At 36.8% G+C, this 22,408-nt stretch overlaps 1 protein-coding gene across 1 annotated transcript in view; it reads right to left on the reverse strand.

Annotated features, from left to right (window-relative positions):
• Dbx2 (developing brain homeobox 2) overlaps positions 1-22,408 on the reverse strand; it is a 36,323-nt gene that overhangs the window by 8,746 nt on the left and 5,169 nt on the right. Inside the window, exons 2-3 of the mRNA XM_047550443.1 lie at positions 13,132-13,227; positions 1,529-1,716 (exon numbers count right to left, since the gene is read on the reverse strand). Of these exons, the coding sequence (XP_047406399.1) occupies positions 1,529-1,716; positions 13,132-13,227 (284 nt within the window). The remainder of the gene's footprint in view (positions 1-1,528; positions 1,717-13,131; positions 13,228-22,408) is intronic.

Below are 22,408 nucleotides of genomic sequence, written 5' to 3' on the forward strand. Positions count from 1 at the left end.
GAACACAACACATACACTAACAGATTATCACACTTGCTTAGAGCACTGTAGATGGAACACTGCTACTTTTCATCTTTCAACATCTATGTCCCCTTTATTATTATATGGTCTTATGTTGTTATCTAACTTTTCATGAGTTTCTACCAGGTGTGTAAGTTCCTAGGGTACAAAAAAGTGTATCTTTCTCAGTACTTACCATATTTCCTCTTCCTGCCTACCTCACGCAGTGCCTTGCACACAAGAGACGGACTGTCAAGATACAGCTACTAATTTATCTGTTATATACCCAGAATTGCTCTGAGACCTAGAGAAAATTCCCTAATTGTTCTTGTTCTTTAAAGTGAGAAACCAAGGCACAGGGCAATCAGTTGAGGTTGTAGACTCATTAGTACCACAGTGCAAGAAGGGCACAGACTGACGGATCTAGGTCAATTATCCTGTACCATACCATGTACTGCATCCTACCACTCCAAAAATTTGGGCACGGGAAGCAGGCTGTAGAGACAGAGCATATCCCTAGAGAAAGAAAGCAAGGTTGAGGAGAGTTTCACATAATAATAACTGGTCTTAGTAAGGTCTAAAGTGTAGCCAGGTCATCTGTAGTGAGCAAGAGGATGGCAAGATTAAGACAGAGCCTCCGCTAGCCCTTTATGCTAACTGGCAAAATGCAGGTGGGTGTAGGTCTGACCAAGAAACCCATTCCGGCTGCCATCCTCCCCCAGCCAGATGCCTCTGAACAGTGAACACCCTGCACAACTGTATATAGGGGCTCTAGTTTAAGGAAAACACAAACCCCAGAGTCAAGTTTCCTAGGATGTAAGCCAGCTCCCAAACAGCTTTGCTACATGACACCAGACCTATATTCAGTTCTGTACATTTATTCATCTAGAAAAAAGGCTTATTACAGTGCATTGTGATGAGGAGGATTAAATAGGAAAATGCTAGTGCATTGTGTTTTAATTATTTGTAAGTGGGCAAAATTTTAGTGTAGTCTTCACTTTCAAAAAGCCAGAAAGTCTCATTCACAATTATATGAAATGTTAGTGAGCAAGAAAGGGGGGGTAAGTGCTGCAAATGTAAAGTAAACTGTACATGACATAAACCCAAAGTGAAAAATAATGAAACCCATTAACAGGTATTCATAAGTCACTCATTCATGCTTTGATTTTGGATTGAAAATGAAGAGAAAGTTAGAAAATTGGTATCTGCTTTTGAAGGAAATTATTTAGCCTGCTTCTCTGAATACAAAGCAAAAAAAAATTATGATATAAATGCTACATTCTTAGCATTTCACTTCATTTTGGAAGAATTAATCAGTCCAATGGAAAAACCTAGACCTCTCAGCCAATGGATCTATTTCCAAATAGGAATCATCTATTTCTACCCATTAAAAAATTATGAAAAGCATTTTGAGAACACCTCAGGGTTCTGCACCATGCCTACCACAAGAGATATTTGCCAAATGAATTGATTTCATTGTATGGCTTCAGAAAGGAGGAGCAGGAGACATCTTCCTGCTCATTAGTACCTGTGATTCCTTTAGTCCCAAATTGATGGCAAGTTTCTTTCGATCTGTTTTGCTGATGTATTTCTGCTTCTGAAACATTTTCTCCAGAGCCTTTCTCTGGTCCTCAGAAAATACAGCTCTTCTTAAAATGCCCCTCCGAGCTTTGGAATTAGAGTCCTGTGTCAGCAAAGGCAGCACACTCTCTTCTCCTGCAGAAGGTGGAGGAGAGATACAAAAGCCTAGTTAGCAATGGAGAAAAGTCAATCTGCCTTCCCCAGGACAACATAGCATCCTCCTACTCTGCCTTGGCCAACGGATCTCATCCAAACTCCATGCACTCAGAGCAGTGCTTCCTAACCTCTTTGTGGGGGTAGACTCCTTTGGGGATCTGATAAATACTCTTCCAGCAGGAAGGAAAAGGGGCACATGTGCTTGCCCAAGATTATGTGTGCCTGTCAGGGAAGCCTGTGGTCTCAGATTTCAAAGCCCCAATGCAGAACAAGTCATAGGTGGTTTAAACACTTCATTTTCATCTAATTCTTTACTTATTTATTTTTTCATTCATTTTTTCAATAATTATTTCAATACTTACCATATGCCAGGCCTTCTGCCCAATACCACATATTGAGAAATAAACCATATCCATTTTATCTTTACCAGTAAAATCTCATAGATGGGCATTTGTTCAACTAGCAATAAACAAGTGATTAAGCATGTACTCTTTTTTTTATTTGGCGGTGCTGGGTAGAGTGCACCGACTGAGCTATCTCCCCAGCCCCAAGCATGTATTCTTTAAAAAGTCATCCTGGGAACACAAAATAAGGTGTCTAATCCAAATTTGTGATGTCAGACAAAGTTTTCAAGAGTCAAAGATGCTTAATCTAAGAACCAAAGGGAGAGGTGAAGGATTCTAAGTAACCTTGCTCACTGCTTAATTCCACTGACAATCAACTTCTTGAAGACAGAGACATTTTCTGCTTTGTCTGCCACCCTCTGAGTGTTCGCATGCATTCATCATCCATTCTCTCATTCTTCTTGCCAGGTATGTCAGGCAGAGTAATACACCCTGCACCCCTTGTGCTTGCAAAGATGTCTATGTCCTAAACAGAATCTGGCAAAGGGGAATTAAGGTTGCAAATGGAATTAGGGTTGCAAAACAATCGATCCTGAGCTGAAGAGAGTATCCTGGATCATTCAGGTGGGCTCAATGTAATTACAAGGGTCCTTATAAGTGGAAGAGACAGGCAAAATAGGTCAGAGTCAGAGACAGATTTGAAGACTCTACACAACTCACTTGGAAGATGGAGACATAACTGTGAGCCTCAAGGAGCTAAAAAAAAAAAAAAAAAAAAAATAGTAAGGAAATTGATTTTCTCCAGAAGCTCTAGAAGGAACACAATTAACGCCTTTGTTTTAGTACAATGAGACCATTTGAGACTTCTGGTCTCTAGAACTGCATGATGGTTAAACATGTGTTGTTTTAAGACACAAAGTTTGTGACAATTTGTTATAGCGTTAATAGAACACTAATGCACTTGGTATCAGGTCCACTGAACTAACTGCTAAGGAAACCAGACAAACAGCACCTAATCCCTGTCCTACAGACTATCCTGTCTCGTGGGAGTACTGACACATGATCATTCACTCCATAATTTAGGCACCAGGAGAACAAGGACTCTGGTTTATGATTGTAATTGGTCTGTGTTTTGGTGCCTAATAATTATTTATTGAATAAACAGTGAATAAATTTATTGAGTGCTAGAATAGAAAGGTCTGCAAAATGTTCTGATATCACAATGGAGGAAATGTTGACTTCAGAAAAAACAAGATTGAGCTTCATCTAAAAGAACAATAGAGAGAAATAGAGAGAAGGCTGGTCCAGACACAGTGACCAGCATGTCTGAAAGCAGCAGGCACAGAGGAATCAAATCTATCCAGGGAAAAAGAGCAGTCTGCAAGTGTGGGGAAGGGCATGAAGCAGAGGCTGCCAAATGCTGCCAACCATAACCGCCTGCAGATGGGCTTTGTTTGGTCTTAGAGTGTTGTTTAACAATTCTGGTTTCATTGTCCAGATTTAATAACTGGGAGGTTTCACACGAAGTCCAGGTTTCTGACACCTCTTCAAAGGTGATAAACTCACTACACCTTCCAATTATACAAATAGCTATGAGAGTGAGTGGCACACGCCTCCTTTAGATGGAGCATGAGGTCCTCAGCTTGCCATAGTTTGATTTTTACCTGCCAGGATCTTGAAGACCTTTAGACCTTTGGCAAAAAGATTATGGAGTGGAATGGAGCCAGATCATAGAGAACTGCAAGGGTTTGGGGCAAGAAGGTAGTGGAGATCAACAGAAGATGAATAAGCAGAACATGAAATGATAATAAACATACACTGAACTGAACTGTTACATTTACTCTGTGTTAAGCCATGGAAGCACAATATTCCATTTAATTCTCACAATGAATTTATGCCATGAATACTACTATTATTCTCACCATCTTACAGAAATAAAATGAAGTTTAAGAAAATCAAGTGACTTTGTTCAAGGTCACATAGCTAGGTTTTCAAACCCAGGAAGACTGACACCAAAACAAAATCTCTTAACTCTCCATAATACTGATATAATTTGGTTTGTAGTTTAAAAGAGAAGACAATAAATCTTGTTACTCCTACTTCTGCAATATGATCACTTCCTTTTCTGTTTGTCTAAAAAGATTATAAACATCTCCTGGCTATTCTCTCTGCCCTCAGGTATACCTCATTCTCCTTTATCCTCACACTGCAAGAACCACACGATCCCTTTCCTGCCAGCTCTGTAACTTTGCATCTCCAGAGAAATGCTGTACCTCTGGGATGCAATCAAGTCCAACTCTCCATCAACGTTCACTTCCAGTGATGTTCTTCGCCATTCATCCAAACAGGGGGTCTGGGCTGTTTCCTCTACAATGGCACTAATTCTTTTTGCCGGTCTTGTGCCAAGATCATACTTTGAAGTCAGGTTTTGACAACTGGACTTGCTATTCTTTGTCAGAGATGTAAGAAGTTTGTTGTTGTTACTTTTAGAAGTTTCATGAAATACTGGTCAATAATAAAAATACTGTGAATATCTCAACATGCTCATCTTTTCATAAATGCTTTTCTTCTCTGAATATTCTTTGGTATGAAGATCCTAGAATAGGCTCTTCTGTATTATTTCAGATTATAGCTTCACCAGCAGAGTCTTTAGGAAGACTCAGGATAAATAACTATGGTGTACAGAAGAACTGGGTTTAAATCTTGGCATTTACTGTGCGGCCTGAAGCAAGTTGAAAGTCTTTTCCAGTCAATCTTATAAAGCCGATCCAAGGATTCAATGAAATAGCATAAGAACAGTACAGAACCCAGCCCACATTAAGAATCCCACAAATCTGCTGGGTTTGGTGGTGCATGCCTATAATCCCAGCAGCCCTGGAGGGTGAGACAGGAGGATGGAGAGTTCAAAGCAGCCTCAGCAATTTAGTGAGGCCCAAGGCGACTCAGGGAGACCGTGTGTCTAAATAAAATATAAAAAGGAGCTGGGAATGTGGCTCAGTGGCAGAGTGCTCCTGGGTTCAATCCCTGGTACCAAAAAAATAAAGAATCCCACAAATTTATTTCACTTCCCCTTGTTGGATTTCATTACAAGAATCATAAGCTACATTTATCAGTACAGATGAAGAAGTGCTCAGAGTAATCAAGATTCAAAGTCACACAAAGGACACAGCTCAGTAGCACTAAGGCCTTCTGAACTCAATTCTCGACACTTTCCTTTGCATTCTGGCATTCTTAATTTGTAAATGTATCCAATCTATCATTAGTACAGTCACACATTTTAACAAGTAGGAGACAAACAGTAAATACCCAAAGGCAAACAAATGTATACACTATCCAATTTGTGACCTTTTAAGAAACCATTAAAGATGAGGACTATGAAGGCTAAGCAGCAGCAAAGAAATACTTACACTATAATTTTTAAAACATGATACAAAAGATATATACTATGTTTACAACTAAATAAAAATGAAAGGAAAAGACTGAAAAGGCAAGAATAAACATTAAGGTAGGCTATTGCAGAATTATGGACAAATAATCCATATACACTATCTACATTTTTAATTTGGTTCTATTTTCAAATGGAACAAGTAAATATCAGCAATCTTTTGGGGAATAACTTGGTAGAGTTATTAAGTGGATGCTGAGTGACAAGTGAAGAAGAATCCAATCCATCTTTAAGATACAGGTGATCAATCCATCTTTAAGATACAGAAGAGGTTCATGAAGGATACAGACAACCAAATATAGAGAGATGAGGACTGTAGACACAGCAGAGAATGCATTCAAGAGTGCTGGATAAAAAGCCGCTAAATCTGAAAGTCCTAAGATAACAATGCTCAAAGCGATTCCTTAGCTGGCAATCTTGGAAAAGGCAGGCAGAAGCATGAAGCCAGGTGAGGACCCGAGTGAAGCAGGGTGGGATGAGCATCACACAGCCTGGCATTGCAGGCTGCAGGATCTGACCAGGAAGGACACAGGAGATAAACTGGGAGAGTAGAAAAGGGCCAACGGTGAATGAAACAATGTGAGTTATGATGTGACAAGGGCAACTTCTCAAGAAGACACGACCAGAATAGTAGTTAGAAAGGCAAATATTTTCTGAATTAATAAAATATTTTACATCTCTACATAGATTCCAAAATAAATTTATAGACCTATAAAGGTAACAAAAAGAATCTACATTTTTTTTTCCTAGGTAGAGTTTTAAGTAAGGCTCATGACTCCACTCAATTTAACCCCTTCTTCAACAAGACCTACAGGTTAAAATAAAACAAAGGGGAACAAAGCTCATTTAAGTGCCCCTAAAACTTTTAATAGAAATTGTAGGTTTTCCTAAAGAGTTATTTTTAAATAAAGAGAACCAAGTTCCCATCAAGGGAATTTACAAATACATTATTCTCACATGTGGTAAATGCTAACATTTTGGAGGCATTTTGGATTTAACCAGATCTCAATCTTTAAAAGAAAGACCTGGTACAACTGTGAAGATTAAAGTATTAACTCCAGGGTCTGATTCTCTGCTTTTAGTGCCCAAAAATGAACAAGAATACAACCAGTAAATAAGCAAAAAATGCTACACAGATAAAGAATATTGCATTCTTCCTTGCTTTGCTATTGCCTAGTCTCTCCTACTGTGGTTCTCAATACATAAATTATCCTGTTCTGCTAAAGCGGTGCACCCTGAGTTCCCAGAAGAATTATATTACAATGCTGCCACTACTACCCTTGGTGCTCCTCCCCATGTCTCACCCATGAGTCTTTCACAGGCTATGTCCGAATCTAACCATAAACCACAAAGATGAACCCACAAAATTTTCATACCTTATACCCCTGCAAATAAGGACCCCAAATTTACACCTGCAAATATCACTTCAAGAACTTCTTGGTGACTCAGAAATCACTCAGAAGCTACTGAAAAGCTGTTACTAACAAATGCTTCCAACTATTCTTAAATTCATGACAAACGTCTGACTCCTATGAAGACTTTCAAGTGACAAAAATTAAATAATACAAAAATGAAATAAACAGATATGGGGCATAAGGTATTTAGGCACCTCTATTTGATGATATCATTAGTATTCATGTTATCATTAACATTATTTTATACTGTATCTTCCATGCATATCTGGGACTCAATATATGCCTATGTATGTGCCAACTACATGCATCATGTCATGTAATATTTACAACAATCCCCAGGGGTACATATTACTATCCCCATTTTCCACAGGAAAAAAAAAAAAACAAGATCTAGAAAGAAATTTTGTGTTTGAGAGCACATATCAAAGCAAAATGAAGCAAATTAATGTTCTTCAAAATTACATTGAAAAATTTTTAAATTATAAATGAGCAAGGGAAGAGGCAGAAAGATGGGGAGTATCACTAAAGTGGCAGAACAACCTAAGATAGAAAACATATCAGAGGTATGACTCTCTGGATCCTGGATGCTTCCCAACTGCCATCTTCCAGACAAGCGCTGTGGGAAGGGCCTGGTGAAGGGCACGCCTACGGAGGTCTGCCATGTGGGCCGCTACTGTTGGGAGTAGAGGTGGGAGAGACAGGAAAACCAGCACTAGATGATCTAGTGGTAACCACTGCCTTTCACTCTGGCCTTGACCTCTAGAAAAGATGACTTAACTCTGAAGACAGGGCAGTGCTATTCATAGCAAATGGACAGTCCTACAGAACAAAGATGTCATTTTCTAGACATCAGCCTATGAGAAAGTAGCTGCAGCCCTTGTCCTATCTTTCTACCCCTGCAATCCAGCAGAATCCTATCCCCAGAACAGTAGTATACCAGCAATTTGTGAGGCATTTGGGCTCACCTGGGCTCATCTGAATCTCTACCGCCCTTTCACTTATTGCTTCAGGAAGTCTTATAAAGGTTTCTGGATTGTGCATGTTGCCCTTTGTCCCATCATAGCCTCTAGCCCCTGCTGTGGTCCTGGCCCCCATCTCTGTTCCCTGTTCTGTTCCAGCCTCTGTGCCCAATCTGTGCTATGGTGGGGTCAGAGCAGGCCAAGGAGTGTTATCTCTAGCCACTCCTAATACATTGCATTACTTCAGGTTTGCTCTCTAGTTTCCCATATTAAAAACTAATTTATATCACAGCGACCCTCTGACTTTGTAAGGAAAGTGATAACTAGTCTACAAAGCACCACCGAATCCAGATCTCTCCAGACTTTTAGTAAAAAATTCATGGTTATTTCAGGATAACTGAAGCTGGGGACTATCAACACCCTTTCGGAAAGAGAATTCTTTCATCCTTTTAATGGATTCAATAACTTCTTAGAGCTGGAGTAGACAAGAGGTCATTTGTTTAATAGAGGCCTCTGCCACAGGCCAGCAGAAATGCCATCAGCCTCCATTCACGATTTCCTCAAATGTACATCATTTCAAACCTCAGGTTGGTGGTCCTCCGTTCTGGGATCAATGTCCCTCAAATGTGAGAGAGCTCTCCTTGGTGGGTGCATCTTTTCCTACAGAAGCATTCTAACAGCTGCAACTTCCTGTCTCCTACTTTCAATGTTCTTACCTAGGATTTTCTCTTCTATGAAAAGCTTCCTCACCCTTCTTTTCTTCTATCTTCAAATGTGTGTACACACAGGCCCTTGGGTACTTTTGGTAGATTTGAAGTTTGGAAGGAGAGGACATAGTATTTACCTAACCTGTCTATTTAATTAAAAGCTTGCTCCAACCTCCACACAGTCTAGTGTTTGGAATGCTATACTACCTATCACACACCTTGAATGTCCCTTATATCAAGACCCAATTTAACTTCCTCTGAACTCTACTCATTGGTCCTATTCTAGCCGCACATCATTCTACAGGCACATACTGAGCTCACAGTATATTCCCTTCCACTTTTGCTCTACCCAGCAGTTCTTTCCCTCCCTTATCCTGGACTTGCATACTTGTTCTGGGGAACCTCAAATCAGTATAAGCAGCACTATTAGATTTCATGTTATTCTCAGGAAGGGCTACAGACAAGATCAGGGACAAGCACTCGTACCTTCAAGCAGTTACTCCTGCCATCACCCTCTGGACTGAACATTTGGAGAGAAAAGGAACTCCATTCTAGGAACATAACTGCAACACTTTCACTGCTCTCTTGAACTGCTGAATAGAGTCATCAACTTGGAAAACCCATTGTCTCTGAGCCTCTGACTCCTTTAAACATTCTTCTTGGTTGACCGAATGTCATTTATCTATGGAGTATCCCTCCCTTCACTTTTGAGAAGACAATACCTATATTCAACTTACTGCACAAACTCAATTACATTTTAGACAATATAATTGGCTTCTTGCTTTATTAGAAAAAATGCTGCATCCCTTTTAAGATCCTACAGTGCTAAAAGTTTAGCATTCTATATATGTAAAAAAAAAACTTTTTGTGTGTGCGCAGCCTTATGTGGGTTTCCATAGGTCCTGGTTGGCTTCCACAGTCCACTCACCACTCCAGCTGAGACAGTAAAAGACTAACACCCAGGGCAGATAACAAGATAACTAATCAGAACACAGCCCATCATTGACAGTTAAACTCATAGAACCAATCTACATTTGCAACAATAAATATAGTGTCCCTTTCCTGTCACCTTCAGTAAAAGTCTAAAATCAAACTTGGAGAGCATATTACGTTCTCTTATGTTTTAACAAGGAAGGTAAAATGGTAAAATGATCTCAAAACATAGAATATGAGTTCCTATTCGAAGAAAAAGGCAGAGTGGTTTGTGTCTGGAAAATATTTTCCTTGTTCTCACTTGTATATTGCTCAAAATTGAGGCTTTGTCTTTTAAGATATAAAATGGTACTGGGGATCGAATTCAGGGCCTTGTGCTTGTGAGGCAAGCACTCTACCAGCTGAGCTATCTTCCCAGCCCAGGTATAAAATTCTTGAAAGGACAAATTCAAGTTGGGTACTTGAAGACAAAATGGAATAATTATTTGATTTAACTCAATTAGCTAAGCTACATAATTAAGATTCCTATTTTTCTCGGGTAGTGTTTTAAAAGTCACTCTCTAAATCATATCTGAAACTCACCCTTTCATTTTAGCTGAGAAATGTGTTATTTTGAAAAGAACCTTATGGATGTAATATGAAAGATTTTCCATGCACTGTTTTGGGGTAGGGGAGAACTATTACCACTGCCTTTTAATTTTCCCCCCTATAAAGGCTGTGCTTAAATAGCCTGTTAAACTATTTACTGCATGTGAGAAGGGCACTGGATGAATGACTGTTTCCACATTACAACAAGGAGTCAATTGTAAATCGAAGAAGTTAATAATTAAATCAATATTAAACAAATGAATCATGTTCACAGTCAAAAGGATATTCCACTTGCACAGTTACAACTATGTTGATCTGATCCTGTCCTTTTGGAAAGAATGAAGTCAACTTGTGAAACAATGATGAAGGCCATCAATGTCATCAGTTATTAAAATTTTTAGTATAAACCTAATTTTGGCTATCTAAGCAAAACTTAATACAAGTTTACTAAGACAGTTCATTTTCCTTCCTTTGCACAGTGGAAAATAATTTAAAATTTTAGGCATAAACATTGTTCTTATTATTAAAAGAAGTAGGGAAAAAAAAAAGAAAAATCCATTAAATGCCTTCAGTATAATGGATTGTACAGATGTATACCCCATTAACTGTTCCTTAGTATCTTGGTTATTTATGTAAAAGTCTTTATTGACAACGTAATTACACCATTTCATTATTAGTTGCTGCCAATATGAGTGAACATTATAAACAAAATAAATTCATTTTGGTGTATAACTAATAATAAGAGACATCACTCTTTATTGAAAACACTTGTAGCACCTGTAAACCATCTTAAATGCCAACTTTAGAAAGGCAGACAAACTAAGTGCAGCATTTCCTATCCTGGATCTGAGGTGCACTGACTTTCAACTGTATGTTTATTAAAAAAAAAAATATGAATCACAGGACTTTAAACCTGCAGGGATAAACACCATAATTTACGACGATTATGCAAAGGACACAAAATAGAGAAATAGATGGAGGAAAATCCATCTTAACCTCTCAATTAGTCTAGAAGAGGAAGTTATCTAGAAAATGTCTTTATCATCACTTTTATGTGTTCTGTTTATTAAATCGGCCCAAACTTCCGTGGCTTGGAGACTCTTAAAATGCCACTATAAAATGAATACATGTACACACACTAACATATACATATGTAAATGTCCCCCTGTTACACAGTAATTTTTTGCCTATTTCTACTTACCTCAACTGTACCACCAGAGATTTTTCTAAAGCAAAAGACAGTAGCATATCAGGGTGAAATAAATGAAGCAAAGTGTGGGAGCTCTTTTAATCTCCTCTTCCCAAATCTAACACTAAATATTTAATTTCCCAGAGATGCCACTGTGGGCATGGTACCAGATATTTGGGTTTTAAGTCTCCAGAATCGTGGCCTGCTACTCTAATATACGGTGATAAATGTCTCCTTAATTTGCACAACAGCTTTCAATCGTCCTCATAGCAGACCACCTTGAAGGAGCGAGTAAAAGGTTTAGTCATGGTTTCTATTTTGCTGTTTGAATTCAATACATTCTAGTTAAATGGACAATTAATAGGTCACTTCCAAAATAGTAGTGTATCAGTCCTGGTTAATAAACAATCCCCACAGTTGATAATAGGCCCTATGTATTCAGCAAGTCCCTGTATACACTCAGCTCATCCACTAAATCCCTTTTCAGGTGGACAGGGTTATATGGGAAGATGAGCTAGAATGAGTCTATAAAAGTCAGTTTCATTCACTGCTTTATTTTTCAGTCAAGTGCTTTAAATGGTGTCCAGAAATTCACTTGGAATGTGAGACAGGAGAAAAGACTGACACACAGGGCCTTGCTTTATGACCATACAAAAGGGCAACTGACCCTTGCCCCAGCCTTTTCCATGTGAAATGGTTCCTAAAGTTCATCTGCAGAGTGAAAAAATCGTGGTGAGGTCGCGTGTGGATGAGTCAAGTGAAAGTGACGATTGGTCACGGGTCTGTCACCCATTGTGCTGGGTCCCAGCCATGTAAAGTGCTCTGTGGGAAAGTATCAGCCCCCTAAAGAGATGCTCAGAAGCTTGAAGCTCATTAAACGGCCAGCATTTGCTGCCTCACTTGTCAGGAATCATTCTGTTGAGGAACTGCTCTCCTGAAACATTCATAAAACACATGCACGGAGGCAGCAGGGAGCTGAATTCAACCGTGGTAGAGCTCTGTACTTTAGTCTGACTCAACTCTAATTTCGCTTTTCACCTGACAGAGCTGTTAACTGAATAAATGTTTTCTCTTGGGCAGCTGAAATAAACACATCCCCCTACTGGACTTCTTTGTCATAAATACAAATTCTCTACCACCACTTCTTACCTTACCAAGACATCTCAAGATTCAGGTGAACTTTACTTTCATTTAGACATACGTCTTTGCAAGTGAGAGTATGTGTGTGCACGCACTATGAGTTCTGTCCTTCTCATTCCTGTCCCCAGCCCATGCTATTAAAATTCTGCTTGTATGATTTTTAATGTCCTCCTAAAAACATGTCCAACAGCTCTGGCTGGATTTCTTCAAGATGATGAGGAGGTATTTATCTCCTCTCATGATCTTGACAATCTTTAATGATTTTCTACAGATACCTTGTGACTTCGTGTCACATTTTAAGCTGGATGGAATTTTATACAGCAGTTTCTTTGCCTCCCTTCCTTTCTTTTTTCTTCTTTAAAGGACTGTTGCTACACATTTCAGAAAGAGTCAAACTGGTCCCTCAGAGATCTTTTATATCAAATGGAAAACAAGTTGCTTTCCTTGGTATGTCAGCCCTAGGATTCAAAGCCATTAGAAACTGCTCACAATTGCTCACTGTGCTGAGGTTTGATAAATCTCTGGAAGCCTTCTGAATAGGATCGCTGTGATTTTTAGTGAGGAATTAGCTCCTTGCCATTGCATTACCAATTAGCTTCCCTGAGCGCATTAAATCCTGCTGCTCTGGTTTACAGAATAACTGAGGCATTGCTGATGAATCATTAAAAACTTACTTGGAAAAGCGGAGGGGGATGCAGGGCGCCGGCAGGACCCACCACAGCACGCAGAGTAGAATGCTGGTGCACTCAGAAGAAAAGGTTTGGGAGGCCCTGCAGAGAAAGAATTGGTCTCATTGATTAGCCATTTCTTTTAGACAATATTTGAAATTCAACTTTCCTAAAAGTCATCAAATAAAAGCACTTCATTTTCTGAGTTATTCAGTTATATAACTTGTACAGAAATTAAAGTCACATTAAAGCAGACTTCATCTGTCAAAGTGCTTACTAAATAATTTCAGCAAGATTTGAAAGATGTAGTGGAAACATCAAAATTACTAGCTGATGTTCTGTGAGGTCATGTAATCACAAGTAGTGAATATCTAATATTCCTTTATTTAAGATATCTAGAGCAACACTGTCCACGAAAACTGTCTGGAATGATGCAAACATCTATTTCTGCCCTGTTGCACGTCGTAAAACTACTAGCAAATGAAGTTACTGAGCTCCTAAAATTTGGCTAATGTGATAAGGCCACTGAAATTTTAATTCAAAGTAATTTAAATTAAATAGACTGGTGTGGCAAGGGACTATGATATTAAATAACACAACTCTAAATATTCTACTTACCAAGAAACAATTTAAATATTATGTGTTTACATTTAATTTTGAAAGAGATTCTATCACTTTACCTCTTGTTTTTAGAATAAAGTTTATTTGAAATATATACATAGTTGAATTCCCAAGCTGGTGGAATTCCCAAGTTACTGAACAATTCCATAACAAAAAAATGATGTTTCTGATCACATTTTCATGTTTTTTAAGTACTTAAGAATAATCATATTTTATCTCCAGAGAAATTTAGTTAAATCAAAAGTATTTATAAGTGTTTACAGTGTAGTGATTTGCCAAATAATTCTGTTCTCATTTTATTTAACTTTCATAAAATTTTCCAGAGATATGTATGAAATAGTTATTATTCTTATAGCAAATGTCTGTAAAGGAGACCCATTTTAGTGTCCAAAAATTCTATATTTTTGAAGTTTCACTATTTTCAGAGATTGTTCCAAAATTTTGAGTATAAATGCCATCATAGAAATGATGTATCACTTCAATTGAATTTAACATTTTAAATGAAATTTTTAACTCTGTTCCTTAGTGGATGAAAAAAATAGTCATAAAGGATATTACAGAATGTGAATAACAATTCTTCTTTATTGAGAACTTTCCAGATGCCAGGCTTTGGTTAAGTGTCTTACATATACTATCCTTAATACAATGAGTTTAAAACAGTATAAATGTGGTTGAGATTTCCTGAAGGTGGGCACTTGCTTTTACCATGGCATACCAAGCAGAGTGCCTAGCACATCATAAATAGTCAGCGTTTTAGTAATTAAACTAATGATGTTCAAGACTAAGAAATAAGACATTTCCGTCATTTTCTTAGGGAAAAATCAAGGATCAAACTTTCCTGCTCCCCCATACACACCTTCCTATATGCTATCTTCCAAAATTGATGACCTTGGAGCCTAAAACATGACTTTAAAATAAATATTTTTTTTATTCTCCTGTCATATTCAAGTGACAAATTCTTTTCTTTTTTGTACTTACACAAGGAAATTTTTTTTGTTTGTTTGTTTTGTTTCCTTTTGCGGTGCTAGGGATTGAACGCAGGGCCTTGTGCTTGCAAGGCAAGCTCTCTACCAACTGAGCTATCTCCCCAGCCCAGAAAAATTGTTCTGATATGACTACATAACCTTTTTGAAGAACACAGTACTTTCAGATTTGCATTTTAATAAATTGATAAATGTATGCTTATTTTTACCAATTCTTTAAAGCATACGTCAACACAAACATATTGCCCAGTAAAAAAATTATAGTATTTCAGGGTCCTGAAGGCCCTAAAATTAGAAATTAGTCATTAATGCAGATTTCTTCTTATAATACAATGGAAAGTTGTCAATATTAATGTTTTTAGTTTTCAAATATCTGGATTTCCAGAGAATCGTGTTTGTTTTAACACTGTTTTGAAAACATGTAACTAAGGCAAAGGCATGAAAAAGAGAATATTTTGGTGTTCAAAAAGTCCAAAAGCTGTTTTTTTAGTTTCATTGTTATCATAAATTGTTCTAATATCAACTAGAAAACCATCATAGAAATGAAAAATCATTTGAATTTTATATCTTTAATTATAAGAACATGGCATTATTTAGGCAGATTTATATTTCCATGATTACTATGGACATATGGAGTACTTTGAAAAATAGAATTATATTTCCAAGTATAAATATTGCCTCATTGTGTTTATTCTTAAGCATTTCTGCTAGCTCACTTGTTTCCCCTCCAAAATAAACATTCCATAGATAATTAAGTCATGTTTATTATGCTGTTAGGCTTTTCCTTCTTCCTTCCTTTTTCTTTTTTTCTTTTTATTAGGTAGAAGGAAAAAAGTCAGTAATGTTGCATTTACATACAAAAATTAAACATTTATTGTGCTAGATGGAAATACCAAAGAAAATTCGTTTACTTGATCTTTGTTGCTCAATATAGAACACAGAAAATAAGACTGTACGCTAGTGATACCATTGAAATAATAATGCAATGTATATATAAATTACACATTTCCTATTCTAGCCAAAATCAGTCTAACTCCACGGCCCTAAAAATGAGAAAATAAAAGATTAAAACAAATAGATGGTTTCCTTAAGTAATCAATTAAATGCATGTGTGATAAATGTGGTTTGAAGATGTCTAATTTTAACATTGGATTTAACAAGAAAGATTTTATTTGAACAGTCCCTTGTACTGCTATACATTACCTTACGTGAAAGTTGTAATTAAAACGACAGTATCAAAATCCGTAACTACAAAAATGTCGAAATCTACAGTAACGATTCCAGTTTGGGCTAAAAAAACTAGCTCTCACACTTTGTGACAAGACCAGTCTTGAAGTTCTATTGTATAGAAGTTCTTCGCCATCTGAAATCATCTCTTTGACACATATATTTACAAAGGAGATTAGTCAATTCCTGACTGCTATACATAAATACACCTTGTTTAAGCTGGTTTATGTGGAAATCACTGTGAAATTCCAATTAAGTGCTCCCTTTTTTTTTCACAAGCTCCTACTCTGACATAAGTCAAATGCTAATCAATCTCTGGGCATGTGATTGCCTCAGTGCTCAATGACAACAGGAAACAATCATTTAAAATAATGCAATGCACTTAAAATATATTTTAGACTTTTAACATTTGTAAACAGACTTTTTTAAAGAAAAGAGGAAAAAAGAAAACTCAAACTTCATGAAAACAAAATGATAAGTGAACAGATGTATGAAAACTTTTGCAAGTCTTAAGAACTACTTTGAAGATGTTCTGAAAAATGGAGGGGGGAAATGGCCATTTAATCTTGGATGATAGGCATTCAAGCCCCATCCATGCAGTTTAGATGCAATTACTTCATCATTCACTGTGTTATGAATGATTCATGGTAGGCTTACTGAACAATAGTCATAATGATAATATTTAAGGAGTGTTTACTATATAGTCAGGCACTGGACTGGATATGAATTTAACACACGCCATCTCATTCATTCATTCATTAACATTCAACCTTAAATGGGCCTGCATCTAGAATGTGATTATGATTGCTTTCAGCAAAGTAAAAAAGTAGGCAAGAGAAACAATAGGATTTTAGGATAGTAATAAGTTATTAGCTATGAGGGGTGGGGATTTCATTTACAGACTATGACAATTATTCAAAGCTGGAGTCTGGAAAATAGACACATCTCCCAAGATGTCTATGGGAGAAAAAGAATGTCCTTTCCTATGAAAAGAACACCCATGGGACAGGTCCTAAATGAGCTCAGGTCCTCTTGGTACAGCATTTCAGGTTACTCCAAATTCCACATTCCACCAATAAATCAAATTTTCATTTTCTATGGGAAGTTATTACAACTTAAAAACAAAAGGGCTTAAACTTTTGGGAACAAAACCAGGGCCTGTCTGAAACCAAATGACTAAATTTACAGAAAACTTTATGAACTTTCCATAGTTCATCACAGGTTCTAATTTATTTGAAGACACAGATGCAAAATGTCTTTTAATTATTTTGAATATCTAGTTAAGATGGGAACTTAGAGCCAACTTACTGGTGAACTAGCCTTACTTTTGCAAAACTAGATCTAAGTAGATCTAAATAGATGGCTATGTGATATAAATATCCCAAGCAAAGGAGAGTTACAAGTCTAACTGTAAAGAAATTATTTTCAAAATTCTGTTGTCTAGAAAACAATAATTTTAATTGGTTTTTGTTACTTTCATTCTTCTTTATTGACAGAAAAGGACAATGGAAATTAATTGGCATGAAACCAATTCTTTTTATTATCACTGCAAACTGTGGTACTGACTTGTGGTGACATTTCAAAGACTGAATACCAAAGATCACTAGTAAAACTTTCAAATAAATTTCAGGGGTCCACTGCAATGCAGTGCAGACTGGACAGCACATTTCAAGAAAGATGAGGAGAAATGAGACAAGATTCCAAGATATCTTACTAATGCAGAAGGCTTAAAAATAAAAGCCTCTGGGAAAGAATAAAAGGAAATTAAATAAATTTAAAAGGCACTCCTTTAATTGCCAGGTACACAGGCTCTGGCAATAAAGAAACCTAAACTTCTGATTTGAAAATAATACGCAATTAAACAGACTACCTGGAGACAAAACCCCAAAGAATTGCAAAATGTTTGTTTTGAGTAGTTAGACCTAAGAAATATCAATCATGTAATGAGATTTGATTTATCTATCACATAGTGAAACTAAAAGTAATTCATTTAGTGATTCAATTGCCATCCTTCCCTTCAATCAGCAGGGAAAACAAGTTAGATAAATTCGTCCTTTCCCCTCTGTTCATTGGGAAACAGTAGAAGTCAGCAGTTTTTGCCTCAAGAGTATTTTTCAAACAGAAAAAAATAGGCCTTAATATTTTAATACAGCTCTTTAAGAAGCCAAGTCAAGTACAGTTTGATTCTTTCCTTTCAATTCAAGGCAAATAATATGTATCACGGATCATCTGTCAAATGCAAAGTGTTGCACTGTGTGCTGGGACTAGTTTTCCTTCCTACAAGAATTTATGCTTCTAAAAGAAAGAAAAGTTCCTAAACTTAAATATCTGAACATGCTAATGAAAAATGAAATATAAATTTCTCAGTATTCTACATTAGATGTGTTCTGTCAAAGCTGATGAACTCCCCAAGGAAAAGATGAAACTTAAGAATTTCATACTATGTATTTTCCAAAACCAGAATTACCTGGGCTACTTTTCAAAGATACAGATGCCTGGGCCCTGTATCAACTGGGTTAAATCAGACTAGGTAGGAATGGGTAGACTTGTACAGCATTAAAAACAAAAACAAAAACAAAACAACAACAACAACAAAAACTCTACAGGTGATTATAATGGCTAGCCAGTATGAGATCACTAAAAAGAACATAAAACAACGCCTGATATTTAACAGGCATGCAATAAATGTTAGCCTTTCTCCTGCCATTATTATGTAACTTGAGATCTATACTAAGATAACACATAAAGAGAAACAATATGGTCCAGACTTTTACTGAAATAGAAACAAGTGAAAAGAAAAGAATATTGTTAGGAAGGTTTGGTCCAAGAAGGCTTTAAGCAGGACAAACATCTCAATTAGGACCTTTATCTATGTGAGAAGCACTTGCAATGACAAAAGAAAAGAAAGACAGCATTGGGGGTAAGTCACATGAACAAAGGAAAGGAGGTAAGGATGGTTAGGATGCATAAAAAAGGTTAAGAAGAACAGTCTGGTACTGGGACAAGGTCAAAGGGACAACACTCTAGAAGAGATCAATGTGGCTGAGGAAATGAAAGTCTTGAAGGTCAGAGAGAATTTCATTTCATTTGCCATCAACAGGGATAATTTATGTTTTCCTGAGTAGCTAGGTGATATAATGAAAGCTACATTGTAGAAAAATTCACCTGGTCGTGGTGGCTGAGATGTAGTGGAATAAGGAAGGGCTGCAGGGAAGGCTGGGACTGCAGCAACACTGTGTGCAGCAAGAGGCAATGAGAAGCATTGTTGGGACACTTCCATCAACATCTCATGGATCCTCACAACAGCAACTACTGGATAGGATCTGGCTTCCTCTCCAGCTATGGGACTTTAATCACTGTGACCATCATAGTTATCTAGGGTCACCAGCACTGGTGCCTCACCCTTCTAGAAGCCTTCATTAGCAGCTAAAAAAAAAAAAGTTAAGTTTGAGGATTTGTCTTGCTGTATTTATAAAGTCAAGGTCACAGAAGAGAATATTCTAAGAAATTGTACCTGCAGCTCTTGAAACTACTTCTAAAAGCCTTTGCAAAGGCTTTCTGAGCCTCTGACTGTATGTGATTAATTCCTACCTGATCTACTCCAGAACAAGACAGGTGGAGTGGGAACTGTCTGATATTCGTTATCCTTATTTCACCCACTGGCAGATTTAAAATCCCTACAAAATATTTGGTGTTCCTCCCATTGAAAGGTGAGCTCTCCCCTTCTCTTGAATTTGGGATTGTCTTAGTGACTTGCTTACTCGAGAGATATGGCAGTAGTGACATTCTAGAACTTGCTAGACTGGTTCATAAGTTAAAATGATAAGACCTAGCCTGGGAGGATCCAGAATGTCATAGAAGTTCCAGAATGTCCAGAATTTCGACAGTTCCAAAACTGTGGGGTTTTTGGAATGTTTGCTCTCTCAGAACTCTCCCTTTCAGAACCCAGTCTCTGTACAATAAGGAGGTTAAGACACCAGGAAAATCCAAGTGTGGATGCTGCAAATGAACAGCTCCAACTGAGCACCTGGTCAACAGCCAGTGTCAACTGCCAGTCAGGTGAGTAGCCCTGGACATCTGGCCAATAGATTCTTCAGAGGACTGCAGCTCCAACTGGCAACCAACTGCAACTGCTGTATCAGATTCTGAGTGAGAATCTCCCAGCAGAACCCAGTCAATGAATGCACAAAACTGTGAGAAAAAATAATAAATGATTTCTTTAAGCCACCAAGTTTTGGGATGGGTTCTTGTATAGCAATACCCCTTTTACCAATAGTTCATTTATGGTGAAACAGTGGGAAGAAGTTTTTCACATTTTTTTCCTGTTCCTTATCAATGAACTTCTGACTTACATGCTTGAAAGTCAAGTGCTGACTCTACCCTCTGTTCACATTTTGAAATTAAAAAAACAGGTTCAGTGAAGTTACACAAATTGCTTACTTATTCAATCAGTACCATATGGAGCTTAGACTTGAATTTAGACCTTAAAATGATACAAGTACTACTAAAATCAGATCAGAAAACCATATGGTTGTTAAAAATTTGCCAAATTTGTTATTTATGCTTTGGAGAAAGCATTGTCAACATTTATTATATTTATTATATTTTTATTATTATAAAGGACCTAAAAGTAAATTTGTTAGGTTTTATGAGTCACAAATTCTCTCAGGTTAATTGCAATGCAAAAGTACCTATAGAAAATTTGTAAATCAGTAGGTATGATCCTAATCTTAATTGAAGAAACAGAACGTGTTTTTGTTTCAGACCTAATATAACTACAGGATTGGTATAATGCACTTAAACTCAATCCAGCCTCAGGTTAGTCTATTTAAAAACCCACCAAGCAGTCATGCTTCTATTATCTTGTGAATGTACATAAATTTTTTCAAAGAATAACTAACTCCTTCCCATGTTTTAATTGAGAAAAGTATTAGAGATTTAAAGTTTTAAAGAACATGAAATTTGGAGTCTTCTCAAGCAGACGTGTAGAACTCTGTCATATATTCTATTTCTGATGGTCATTTAGAATTACTAAGATTAAGGTTGTTATTGAAAAGTGAAAAACCTACTTCATCTTGTAATATTTATAAATAATAAGTCAATTAAATATCCCACAATATATTTTAAATAGATTAATTTTTCCCCTTTCTTTCTTCTTTTTTTTTTTTTCTCTTTACTTTTCCTAGATTCTTTGGTTCTAAAAGAAAAGTCTAAAAACTTCTAGAGGCTTTTTGATCTTTACTTCAGAGAGAATTTTAGTGCCTCAAGTTTACTGTTCACATAACTCACAAAACTATGCCCCTGAAATATTCACAACTAATAACTGGTTGACAAAATGAATAATGCTATTAAAAATGAAATCAGTTATGGTAACTTTATATAAAGCGATGAATCATTTGGCATTGCCAAGTTAAGAACTGACTGGAGGCTAAAAAGAATGAAAGGGAGAGATTTCATTAAAAGTGGAAACATTACTGAGAGGAAAATAAAATATTTTGGAATAAAATATACAAGGGTCTGGTAAGCATATTATGTGTTAAGGCAAAAATCCAATTTCTTACTAACAGAGTATAAAATAGAAACATGATCTAATGAAGTCTTAAATGAGGATTCTAACAAGCATTTCTAGATAAAATCATATTGTTTCATTTTGCAATTGCCTTTTACTCCTGGCAGACTCCAGGTGCATTTGAATAAAAACTTAAGTTATTTAAACTGACTTAAAAGTATGAACATTACAAATATAAAGGAGCTTGTGTGGTAGTGCACCCCTGCAATTGCAGTGACTAGGGAGGCTAGGACAGTAGAACTGTAAGTTCAAGACCAGTCTCAGCAACTTAGTGAAGCCCTGTCTCAAAATAAAAAATAAAATAGCTCTAGGTGTAGCTCAATGTAAAGAAGCACCCTTGGGTTCAATCCTCACTACCACAAAAAAAAAAAAATTGAAAAAAAAAAAAAAACAGAACAAAACAAAACAAAACAAACCTATAAGAGAAAACTTTAAGGTTGGCAATAAAATTCCCTCAAAACAAAAACGATGGATTCTGAAGTTATGAACATTGTCAACAGAACATTTTACTTTTGTAAAAAGCTTTCCTAGTCAAAGAATGTCAAAGCATTTTATGAACATAACTATTAAAACAGAAATCATGCATGGATGTTGGTCCTTTACTTTTCAAGTTGTTATCATTTCTAACATCATTCAGCAGCAAACATAACCATGAAATGTCTACTTACAGCAAAGAGAAATGTTTCCTGGTGGGCACAAGAAGGGGTACACACAAAGAGGAAGTCCAAAGCACAGTTTGGGTTCCAGGATTTGAGCCACAATGATGGCAAATGAACATAGATAAAGGGCTGGGGATATAACTCAGTGGTAGAGTGCTTGCCTAGGTTGTGCAAGGCCCTGGTTTCTGTCCCTAGTACCACACAAAAATGTTTGGATAGATAGA

This window comes from Sciurus carolinensis, chromosome 4, assembly GCF_902686445.1.
Source record: "Sciurus carolinensis chromosome 4, mSciCar1.2, whole genome shotgun sequence".
In the NCBI taxonomy this organism is placed as follows: Eukaryota; Metazoa; Chordata; class Mammalia; order Rodentia; family Sciuridae; genus Sciurus; species Sciurus carolinensis.